The sequence below is a fragment of the Plecotus auritus genome (assembly GCF_963455305.1).
Source record: "Plecotus auritus genome assembly, chromosome: 3".
In the NCBI taxonomy this organism is placed as follows: Eukaryota; Metazoa; Chordata; class Mammalia; order Chiroptera; family Vespertilionidae; genus Plecotus; species Plecotus auritus.
Window position 1 is genome coordinate 42,031,311 of NC_137772.1, and position 11,426 is coordinate 42,042,736.

At 55.5% G+C, this 11,426-nt stretch overlaps 1 protein-coding gene across 1 annotated transcript; it reads right to left on the reverse strand.

The window, feature by feature from the left end:
- Window positions 1–5,916: 5,916 nt before the first annotated feature.
- On the reverse strand, window positions 5,917–10,834 carry ZIC2 (Zic family member 2). The gene is made up of 3 exons (XM_080660645.1): window positions 9,482–10,834; window positions 7,566–7,729; window positions 5,917–7,348 (listed from the first exon to the last, which is right to left on the reverse strand). The coding sequence occupies exons 1-3, from the start codon at window positions 10,551–10,553 to the stop codon at window positions 6,995–6,997; spliced, it is 1,590 nt and encodes a 529-aa protein (XP_080516771.1). The 5' UTR covers window positions 10,554–10,834; the 3' UTR covers window positions 5,917–6,994.
- Between the last annotated feature and the right edge of the window lie 592 nt (window positions 10,835–11,426).

Consider the following 11,426-nt stretch of genomic DNA (forward strand, 5'->3'; position numbering starts at 1 on the left):
GTTCTGTCTTAGATTTCACTCTTGCTTATAGGTACCAAAGAAAACACTACATTTATGTAAACTGGTGAAGTTGCTTGCCTAAGAATTCACTGCTAGATTGAAACACTTAGACCCTGCGGTTGGCAAAGCCATTGCCAAATCGTGGAGAGAGAAACGGGACTGTTTGGGGATGGAATGCACCGTTTTGGAGTAGAAAGAAGTTCCAGTGCCTGGGGAAAAGATTCAGTTGTCAAGAGGAAGTTTAAAGGCCAAGGACACATGAAGTCTTTGAAACAATAAGGGTGAGGAAGTCAAGAAGCAGGCTCCCCAAAGCCACATTGAAACAATTTATTTTATAAGATCCCCTACATTTCCAGAATTAGTGAGCAGAAGAAGCGCCACGCTGGGAACGCGGGCTGTGGGCTCTCGCGCTCACACGGGCTCTGCGAGAGGGAGAAAGTCAAGTTGACACGGTTCTCTTTCGCCTGGGCATTTCAAATGAAAATATAAGGAGGAGGGCGGGGAGAGAAGGGGACAAAACCGAGCTCGAAAAGACTGACTCGAGCGAAATCCGTAATAAAGATTAACTGGAAAAAGGAAGTTCCTAGCAACTAAAACTCCTACCCTGGCTCATTAGTATTCATGACTGAATGTCCAGCTTTTCTGTTTATCTTTCTCCCAGGATCAATATCGGAGCAGCATGGGCCGGGGAGGAGCCCATGCCAGTCCCCTGCGTGCGCCTGACCTTTCGCGCCCTCCCTACAGGTCAGAGCATCTTCAGAACCGCCCGGCCAACGCCGGGCCCAAGCTCATTAAAGCCACCATTCATCTGCCCGCGGGGGGAGGGAGGGGGGACCGGCGGGGAGGGGAGAGGTGCTGCGGGCAAACTGACCCAACCGACTCCTAGAGTTTTGAGAAACCACACTCGGCCACACCAACCACTGTGGGCCCCGTGGGCCAGGAGGAGGAAAAGGAACGAGCCGCGTCTGCAGCAAAAAGCCCAGCGCAGCTCCTGGCCAGGCCCTCGTGTGTGTGTGTTCCACACCCGAGATTTTGTTTGAGGGGGAGGCAACATAAGAGCCTCCTCCGCGCCCCGGACCAAAGAGCACCCCCCCCACACCCCCGCTCAGCCCCAGCTCGGCGAGGCCAGGAGCCTCCCCAGGCCTCCGCCGGCTTCTAGGGAGCACCCAGGCGCGGAGCGTTAGCTATGCTAGTTATCTTTGACATTAACATTACTATTATTTCTACCCCCCACCTACTCCAGCGGCGCGGCGCTTCTGCTGGCTCCCTCGGACCACCGCCTTGGCCTCAGGGACAGAAAAAATCCTGGCTTCAGTAGGTTAGGACAGGAAGGGGCTGGAGCAGGGGTTGGGGAGGTGAAGAGTGTGTGTGTGTGTGTGTGTGTGTGTGTGTGTGTGTGTGTGTGTGTGTGGCGGGGGTGGGGGGTGGGAGGGTAGTCAGTTCCTTCTTCCCTCCCCCCAATGCACACACAGGGTTAGAGCGCGTGAGGACAGGCCGGACCATCTGGCCCATGACATTCCCCGGGTAAATGGGCCTGAGGGACCCAACTCCCACCCATCTAGTCTCACTGGCGGCTCGAGGTGTGAGCCTCGGGAGTGCGGCCTGGGCTGTGGACTCGCAAAAGCCAAGTTGGGTGCAGAGCTCAGGGCACTTGGCCCCCTCGGAGGGAGTGGGGGGGCTGAGAAAGAGCGGAGGGGTGAGGGGAGCATCTCTTGATGGGTCCTCTCGCCATCTGCCCCCAATCTCTGCGACTCAGGTCCATCCCTCCCACGCGAGCCCGTGGCTGGGGTTTGCAGAAGGAAGTAGCGTGAAAGCATGTGAGAGTGCATGCGTGTGTATGCTGGGGCATGGGGAGAGATTGAAAGAGACTCGTGTGTGTGTGTGTGTGTGTGTGTGTGTGTGTGTGTGTGTTTCTGCCTGTGTGCCCTCACGCAAGTCAAGGGGTACCCCTAGTCTGGTCTGGTAGCTTCGCTGAACCTTATTCGAATGGCGGGGCAGGCAGGATGCCCGATGCGGGACGAGGGCAGAACGCAGGACTGTAGACCCTTCGAGGTGTCCTATCTTCAAAAGCGCGTCCGTCCCGGAGTAAAAGGGAACCTTGGGAGGGGACCAGGTGGCCTCAGCGAGGACAGTTCCCACACTGGGCCCTGCGGGGCGGGGCGGGAGCGGGAAGACCCTGGCCCCGGGACCCAGCCCGACCTCTGGGCCGCGGCGGCTCAGGGGCGGGGCGGGGCGTGCACAGTGCGGCCCGGTAGCCCTACAGACTTGACCATGAACTCGAACCCTCGGGCTGCCTTGGGTAAGGCTGATAGAAGTTGTCATTCCTAACACCCTGTTCAGACTGCTACCGCCCAGCGGGACGGACCTGAGGGTTTATGCGCGATCGTCCGCCCGATCACCCGATCCAGCCTGAAGTACCGAGAGTCTTCCTTAACATTAAAACAAAGCGAACAAACAAACAAAACCGGCAATAATGTGTTGGGGGCTGGAGGGGGGTTAGCGAGGAGGGGGCATTTCTCCAGGCCTGTTCTGAGCTGCTGGGTAAAAATAGAAACCGTTTATTTCGGACTGCTGGGGGTAGCAGTGGGCTGAGCAGCTCCGTTTCGGCAGAACCAGAACGCTATTATCAGGCTATAATCAATCAATTCACCAGTATTTATTAAATGCCCACTTTGGATCCCGAGGGTAGCGCTCCGAGTCCATTTAAGTAAAGCATCCAGGGTTCAGCTTAGTCTTGGTGGAGTGTTATTTTGAGGCCTTTAGGTCCCAGCTCTTGGATGCAGGCCTAGCGGGGGCTCTTCGGGTTTTTTCGGTGGAGTGATGTGGGGGAGGGGAGGACCGAGTCCCTAGTGCGTCCTGGGTGGGTCCCTGCGTGTCCGCTATGTTACTGGTGCATCCATCGGGGACCTACCAGAACTCATCTCCCCCCTCCCCCTCCCCCCCCTCCCCCGCCCCGTCCTGCGGACCCGGGCGGGCCACGGGTCGCCTGGAAAGCCCAGGCCTTCCTAGGTCCCCCCATGATGCGGGAGAACAAGGAGGGGCACAGGGAAACCCCAACCTCGGGGCCAGCCTGTGGTCTGCCCTTGATCTCCGAGTTTTGTGCGGAAAATACACCACTTGAGACGGGAAACATCCGTCTGAAAAAGAGACAAAGGGGCCCGGGGGTAGGGAGTAGGAGGAAGGGAGAAGGTACCAGCAGGAGGAAAAGGCTGGGCCGGGCCGTGCCGGGCCTGGGACCTGTTTCCTTCCCTCGCGCCCCCGGCAGCCTGCCCTGGCGCGCGCCCGGAGCAGAACGGACCCGGCCTCTACCCTAGGAGTGACCTCCTCCCCGCCCGGCACTTCAGGGGACATCAGGGAGCCAGGAGAAGCTGATACCGATGCCAGTTATCATTGTAGTCATTAATAATGCAGTGAGGATCACGATAATTAATAATAATAATGATGGCCTCCCGAGGGGGCTCCAGCTGCCTCCGGATAAAGCGACTCTTGTGTGGAGGACAGTCCATGGAGCGGAGTACGAGGGGCGCGAGCTTGGGCGCTCCGAAGTTCAAGTTGACGAGCGGAAACCGTCCTCCGGCCGCGGCGGCCTGCCGCCCAGCGAGCAGCGAACCGTGGCACAGCTCTGGTTCCTTGAGGGAGGCGAAGACGGCCTTCCGTTTTTCGGTTCTGAAGTCAAGGCCAGGGCAGGCTAGCATTCGGGTCCTTTTGGGTGGGGAGTTTGGGCAGGGGTGGGCAGCGGGTTTGACGCCGGCACCTTCCATCCCACGGCCCGGGCGCCTCAGGGCCGTGCAGGTCCTAGGGCCGCCAGCACCCGCGCGCGCGTTCCAAGTGGAGCAATTCTGACAACTTTGATATTCTCGCACGTTTGCCATCTCCCCACCACCCCCGCCCCCGTCCTGCCTCCGGGATTCGAGGGGCCCGAAAGAAAGGCGGAGGTTGGGCAGCGACGTCGGGTCCGTGACTTGTTTGGACAAAGCGAGCTGTGGGATGCAGGGGCCGGAGCACCAGGAGCCATTTTGCGGGAAAGCTGCTCCCATCGGCTCCTCACTTCCTAGGGTGGACTGGGAGACCGCTCCCAGGCTGCCACCTTCCTTCTCACGCCACCCCCCTTCCCATCTTCATATCCTGCTGATAACTAGGATAGCGCCGGGTCGTCCGGCAGCTCTCCGAGGTTCAGATCTGGAAAGTTGGAAAGCGATCCAGCCAAGGCTGTGAGCTCGTCCTTCTCTTCTTGCTGGGTTCCTTCTTCCCCCAAATGAGAAGCAAACCCCTAAGGCCTTGAGTTGATATTAAAGTCCCACCTCCCCCATTTCAGCTTTCTTAGATTTGAGAGATGTCTCAAAGCCAGTAATTTACACACACACACACACAGTTTACAATATTTAGAATAGACCTTCTCATTCTTGCTCAAGTTCTAATTTGTTTATGATTCCTTTGCCCCCTCCCCAAGATTGGTGTTGGAAAACCCTAAAGGATTTTCCTCACAGCTTATAATGTGTTCAGTGAAATCTCCCAAGGATCAGTAACATATGCCAATTATTTTAATAATTTTCCTTAATATTATTAGGGGTTATAAATTTGATTTTAATAGGGTTGATTGCTTCAGGAGTTGGCGCTTGGGCAGTTCTCAAGGCTGCTGGGGAGGGCTAGTCCAGCATCTGTCACCCTCTGGGACACACACACACACACACACACACACACACACACACACACACAGCCCCGGGCTGGAGTCTTTCCCTCCCCTTTGAATGGGTGTCATGGCCTCCAAAGAGGTCAGGGTTGCCTTTCTCCCCTCCAGCGGCCCTTAGGCCTAGCCTGCCTTGGCCCTGCGGCTCCGTTGAGGGTGGAAGGGGAGAGAGATACAGTGGTCTCTGCAGCAGCCACCCCTGTTCTTGTTCCCTGCCAGCAGGGTCCTGCGCATGCCGGGGGATCCTTTGGAAGTGTCCCTGCCACTGCCCAAATCTTTTCACCACTGGGTGCGGGGGTGTGACTGGGGCACTGGCAGGGCCTCTCAGAGATACAAGGATACTAAGGAAAATGAAGATGCCTTGATGGGATTGAAAAAGAATTTCCCCTATCCCTTCCCTTCGGTTATTAAAATTGCCTTCCTCCTTGGAACGACGTGTTTGGAAATTTTGATAAACTCTTGCAGAGGAGGGGAAGTGAGGCTGCAAACAGTGAACGCTGGTGGTCAGGGTTCTGCCTTACTTCCACCTGGCTGTTTTAGTCTTTTTAATTTTCTTTCACTGAATTCTTGAAGAGATTCTCTTTCATTTCGGGCCAACGGTTTTGTTGCTTTCCAAAATTTAAAAGTAGTCAATTTATCACCTTCTTCTCTCGAACATTCTGTTTATTGGCATGCAGTGGCGGTGCAGATAAGCAGGATTTCTTGAGCAAGCTGTTAAAATTTTCAAGAAAAAAAAATTTTGGTAGAAATAGTCCCTTAGACTGTAATCATTGGGCCAAGTTCAAAAACGAAGTACTCAGCTCAGTTTTAAATGTGCAATTAAAAATAACTGTACCTCGGCTTTTCAGAGGGAGAGGGAAGGGGGAAGGGATGAGGGAAAACAAAGAATAAGGAAATATTTAGTGCTCTTAAATCCAGTCCAAATAGCTGAAAGAAAGGCATTCCCTCAGATAATGGAGCCATTAGAAACTCTGAAGGTTCCTGCCACCCTTCCTCACAGGGGCTTTCCAAAAATTTAATTCACTCTCAGCTATGAAACAAAGGACACAGAAAAGAATTTTGAGACTTTCTGCCAAAGGGGAGTTTGGCCCAGTTTCTATGCATACATACACCTTCCTCTCCAGCATGTGAGGCGGTGCTCCCATTCATTCAGGCAGCTGATCCATACCCATGTGGACCCTCAGCTGTCTGTTCCCATTTTCTTCAATAACTTCGCTAGAAAAAAATAGTATGTTCATGCAGTTTCAACACGTTTTATTATATTTCTGTATGCATTACTTTCAAAACATCACAAGAAATGATCAAACCACTTAAAACCTTCAAATAAAAAATCTGAAACAGTTTATGCCCACAATTGTACATATTTATAGTTAAGAAACATTCTTTATAAATATTGTTTCCTCTGTAGCAAGTTAATACCATAATTTAATTACAAATGGATAAATATGGTAACGGGTATTTACAGAAGGAAGGGTGTTATTAAGGAAAAAAGCTAACGGCACGACGTTTATTTCCCCCCACAATCTTTCATACAGGAACTAACAAATTGAACTCGCAAAAGCACTAAAACATCACATGTAAACCCAGCTAACAGAAAAATACATTCACAAGCGTTGTTGGTGGTGGTGTGTATGTGTGTGGATCAGTATGTTGAAGAAACAGAAGGGAGACTTTGGCACGGCTCATTTTTTTTCCAGTCTATAGTTGCATGAAGTTTACAATCAAGTTGCCTCATAAAAGGAACACAATATTCAATACCACAATACAAAAGAAACCATTTTCTTCCACATTACTTAAAAAGAAACTGAGTAAACTAAAAAGAGAAAAGAAAAAGCCCATCACGTTGGGGAAGGGAAGAAAAGGCAGGGAGGAACGCAATCCAGAGCATTACAAATGGACAAACTTCTATACACCAAGAAGCCATTAAAACCACCTCGGAGAAGGAAGGAGTCCGCTATGTACAGTTTGCCAGAAGACTGGGAGTGCGGTGAGAAGGAAAGCGGGCATGAGGGAAGGAGAAGGGGTTTGGTTCGATATTTTTATGGGTTTTTATTTTTTTTTTAATTTTTTATTCCTTATTTTATATTTTCAGCTTCAGAGACTCCGTTAGGGATATTTTTGCTTTTCATGCCTAGGTTATTAAAAAAACAAAAACAAAAAACAACTTTGAAAAATCCTTCTGCTGGTAAAGTCATTTTTGTTATCATAAAAATCAGATTCGTAATTTTAACATCACAATCACAGGATGCCCTTGGTAGTGGAGGGCGGCTGCGCCAGGGCGGGGACTGGGAGAGGGAGAGAGGCCCCTCACACGTACCATTCATTGAAGTTGGAGGACAGACCACTGTGGCCCCCGGCTGTCCCGCTGCCCCCGCCAGAGCCGCCGCCGCCCCCACCGCCCGCGCCGCCGCCCCCGCTGCTGCCTCCGCCAGAGCCGCCACCGCCTGCGCCGCCGCTGCCTGAGCCTCCGCTCCGATGCACTGCGGACACCGCCGCTGCTGCCGCTGCCGCCGCCGCAGCAGCCGCAGCCGCCGCGGGTGAGAGGTTGGAGCTGCTCTGGGGCTCGGCACTGGGGGACACCAGCCCTGGGGGCGTGGACGACTCATAGCCCGAACTGGCGGCCGGGGAGGACTCAGAGCCCTGCGGGGAGGACTCATGGACCTGCAAGACAAAAGCCGGGAGGGGAGACCAAAGGGGACTGGGTGTGAGTGCAGCTGCTGTGGGGCCAGGCCCCCGGAGGAGCACCCCAGAAATACCCGCTGTCGCCCTGGCCCTGGGGAACCCATGCCTTCCCAGGCCGGCTGAGGTGGTTCAGGCTGGCTGGGAGCCGGCGGTGCAGCCGGCCGACGTGCCCTTCTGCCCGCCTCCCCGGTGGTACCTTCATGTGCTTCCGCAGAGAGCTGGGGTGCGTGTAGGACTTGTCGCACATCTTGCACAGATAGGGCTTATCGGAGGTGTGGACGTGCATGTGCTTCTTCCTGTCACTGCTGTTGGCGAAGCGCCGGTCGCAGCCCTCAAACTCACACTGGAACGGCTTCTCGCCTGTGGAAGGCAAACATGGGCACTTGCTGTGGACACCCAGGACCCTTGGGGGACTCCCACCCCCCTGGAGGGGGCAAGGCCTCTGCCAGGAGGGAAGAAGAGGGAGAAGGGTCCCTGAAACAGATGGGTCCCCTCCGTGGCAGAACTAAGATGAAATTAACCCTTTCTACCTAACGGTCCTGCTCATTTATTGCATATTTTACTTTCTTTCAGACTGACGCCCATTTCCTCAAATGTTTAATTTGGGGTAGCGCCGCCTTTCAATCGAGCTTCTTGGATTTGTAGCTTCCAACAAGTTAGTCTGGCCATGGAGAAGCTGTTATTATGACAAAATATTTGGGGCATTATGAAAATCACACAGACTGCAGGGCTGCTGTCGGTTTCTCTCTGGGGCCAGTAGGCAATTAGATTTGGAGTTGCTGTGTGTTGTTTAGGGACGGGCTGTGCACAGTGACTGAGCCAGTATTCTTCATCCAAAATTCTGCAAATTAAATTAACCATAATTCTAGTCTCAGTCCCAGCTTTTTTTTTTTTAATAAGTTTGGGGGAAATGTAAATATTAGAGATAAGGCAGCATCTCGAGATTGTAGAGGCACCGGCTGGGCAGTGGGGGTGGGGGCATTAGCAAAGGCTTTCAAAAATCTTCCTGTTAATTTTCTGGCGGCCCCTGCATCCTGTTGCCAGAATTCCAAACGCTTGGAGTCATTTAGAGGTGTGAGAACTAACATTGTTCCACTTGGAAAGGGGACCATTTAACGTTAAATTCCATTAGCACCTAAATTGTTTTTTAAAGACATCCGCTCAGACACAGGACTCGAAAGCAAGCATTTCATGCAAATAAATTTCTCAAATTTTAAACCTTGTTAAGCGCTTGTCTCGCACCTCGCCTCCCTCCCTTCCCGGAAGAGAACAATAGGCCGCTGGCGCATCCCCACTTCGGAGTAAATATTGACGGGGGAAGTTGCTAAAACATTTGGCTTTCTTTTAGGAAATCGTCTGGCACGATTTTGGCTGGTCATGGATGAATTATCTATGAGGCGAGAGGCGCGTTCTTTTGCGGCTCTCTCGTGTCACGCGATTGCTTCTCGGGCCGCGCTGCCGCGGGCGCTCGCTAACGGGGTTGTAGGTCCAAGTGTGGAATCTTAAACCCTCTGGTGCCCATCAGAGAATGTCCCAAACTCCTACGATCTCGCCGTAAAGCCTCGAGACCAACCCTGAGTTGGGCTTTAACAATTAGAGATGCTTTACCGCTTGGGCTCACACCAGATTCATTTAATGGGCAACAGTCCTGCAAAGACGTTTTGGACCGCGAGTAAAATAAGTGCGAAACACACAAGCCACTCAAACAGACCCACCCGAAGCAGAAAAGCACATTCAGGCAAGCTGGCAAATCCGCTCTAGGCTCTATTCCCAGGCACGGAGTTGGAGAGCAGTTTTATTTTGTGCGCTCTATTTAGAACGGAAATTATTAACCGGGCTGAGCAATTATGAACCGGGTGAAGCCATTGCATCACGCAAAGCATACATTTGATGTTACACTGGTTATTTAAAACTCAATTTCCACACATGGAAAAACCCAGCCCAGTAATATTCTTTCATTTTCCAACAAAAACAAGCCGCCGGCTCTCTTGCACACACAAAAACACACCTCCCATCCCAGAGTAAAGGCTGGCGGTCGGTGCGTTTCTCTTAGCAAATCAACCACAGCCGCTCTCCCCTCCGCGTCCCGTCCCTGCTCCGGACCGCAGTTACCTGTGTGGGTCCTTTTGTGGATCTTGAGGTTCTCGGAGCGCGCGAAGACCTTGCCGCAGCCCGGGAAAGGGCAGGGGAAGGGTTTCTCGCCCGTGTGCACGCGGATGTGGTTGACCAGTTTGTATTTCGCCTTGAAGGGTTTGCCCTCGCGCGGACACTCCTCCCAGAAGCAGACGTGGTTGCTCTGCTCCGGGCCGCCGACGTGCTCCACCGAGACGTGGGTCACCAGCTCGTGCATGGTGCTGAAAGTTTTGTTGCAGCTCTTCTTGGGATTGCTCAGCTGCTCGGGGTCGATCCACTTGCAGATGAGCTCCTGCTTGATGCACTGCTGCCGCATGTAGCGGAAAAAGGCACCAGGGTGATGGTGGTGGTGGTGGTGGTGGGCCGCGGCCGCTGCCATGTTCATACCCATGTTCATATTCATGGGGCCATACTGGTTGTGGAGCTGTGCTGCCGAGTAGGGGTCAGTCCGCGGGCTGGCCACCTGGCGGTACTGCTCTGATCGCCCGAACACTTCGCCCGGCAGCCCGAGGCGCATCTGCCCGTTGAGCACATTCTGTGAACCATGCGGCCCGTGCTGCTCAGGGAGGCCGGGGAAGAGGAGGTGGCCCTGCGCGTCCGAGTGCGCGTGGTGCAGGCCCCCAGCTCCTGGCCCGAACAGCCCGTGCTGCCCGCCGCCCGGCGCCGAGTCCCCGAAGCCGCGGCTGCGAAACAGGAAGTCCCGGGTGGAGTTGAAGGGCGGCCCAGAGTAGGAGCCGACGTGCGCGGCGTGGGGCCCGAGTGCTGCGGCAGCGGCGGCAGCGGCAGCGGAGCCGGGGTAGGCTCCGGGGCCCTGAGACGTGAACGCCGAGCTCTGGCCCGGGGACAGCTCATGGGCGCCTGGGTTTAGCTTGAAGGCGCCCATGTGTGCGGCTGCCGAGTCCACGAACCCGTTCTGCGCCGCCGCCAAGCTCAGTTCGCGGTCTTGCATTTCGGCGGCGGCGGCAGCCGCCGCTGCAGCCGAGTGGTGATGGTGGCGCGCGAAGCTGCCCACCCCGATGGCCGGGAACTGCGGCCCCGCGTCCAGAAGCATGGCCAGCGCGCCCGCCCGCCTCGCCGACCCCGGCGAGACCCTCGCCTTCTAGGCTCCCACTCCCGTTCCGCGCGCAGTGAGTCCAGCGGCCACCCGGCTCCGAGCGGAGGCGGCTGTGGCGGTGGCGACTTCAGCCCCGGGAGCCGCGTTCCGGCTTCAGCCGCCGCCGCCTGGATCTGCTTCGGGCGGCCCGGAGCCGAGCGAAGGCGCGAAGAGGAGGAGGAGGCAGCCACAGAGGAGGCGCGGGAGGAGGAGGAGGAGGTGGAGGAGGAGAAGAGTCCAAAGCCAGGCGGAGAACCAAAGTATATTAAAGGAGCTGCGACGGGGGCGGGCGGGCAGGGCAGGGGAGGGCGGGCAGGAGGAGGGAGCAGTAGGGAGGTGCGGGGAGCTGAACGGAGAGGGGGGCCGAAGGGGGGTGAGCGCAGCACCGCGGCCCCCACCTCTGCGCGCACCCGCGCGTGCACGCACACACTCACTCTCTCTCGATTGCCGTGCGGAACCCCGGGGCCGGCAACGCAAAGAGGCACCCGCAAAATGAAATCACAGTAGCGGCGGGGCCACGGTTCCCGAGAGCGGACGCTGTGCGCGGGCCAGGCAGACCGGCTAGAAAAGGACGCCGGCGAGTTCTGAGCTGTCCGCCGGGGCCCGGCGCGCCCGCAGCTCCACCTGACCGCCGCCCGGGCGCTGGGGCGGCGGGCGGAGGCCAGGCACCTTCTCCGCGGCGCGCTCGGTCAGCCGCTTCCTCCTGCGCGCGGCCGGTATTGTTCGGCGCCGGGGCCTCAGTGCTTAGCCCTCCTCGTCCTCCGCGCTTGGCATTGGCTGCGCCTGGCGTAGTAAACTTGCAGCAGCCACGAATTCCCCCCCGATGAAGGA

Excerpts from the sequence above, each read along its gene's own strand:
- ZIC2 (XM_080660645.1), bottom strand. The coding sequence starts at position 10,553 with ATGCTTCTGGACGCGGGGCCGCAGTTCCCGGCCATCGGGGTGGGCAGC. Across the intron at positions 7,730-9,481 it reads CCACAAAAGGACCCACACAG|GCGAGAAGCCGTTCCAGTGT; the intron begins GTAACTGCGGTC and ends TGCCTTCCACAG. Across the intron at positions 7,349-7,565 it reads CTCTGCGGAAGCACATGAAG|GTCCATGAGTCCTCCCCGCA; the intron begins GTACCACCGGGG and ends TTTGTCTTGCAG.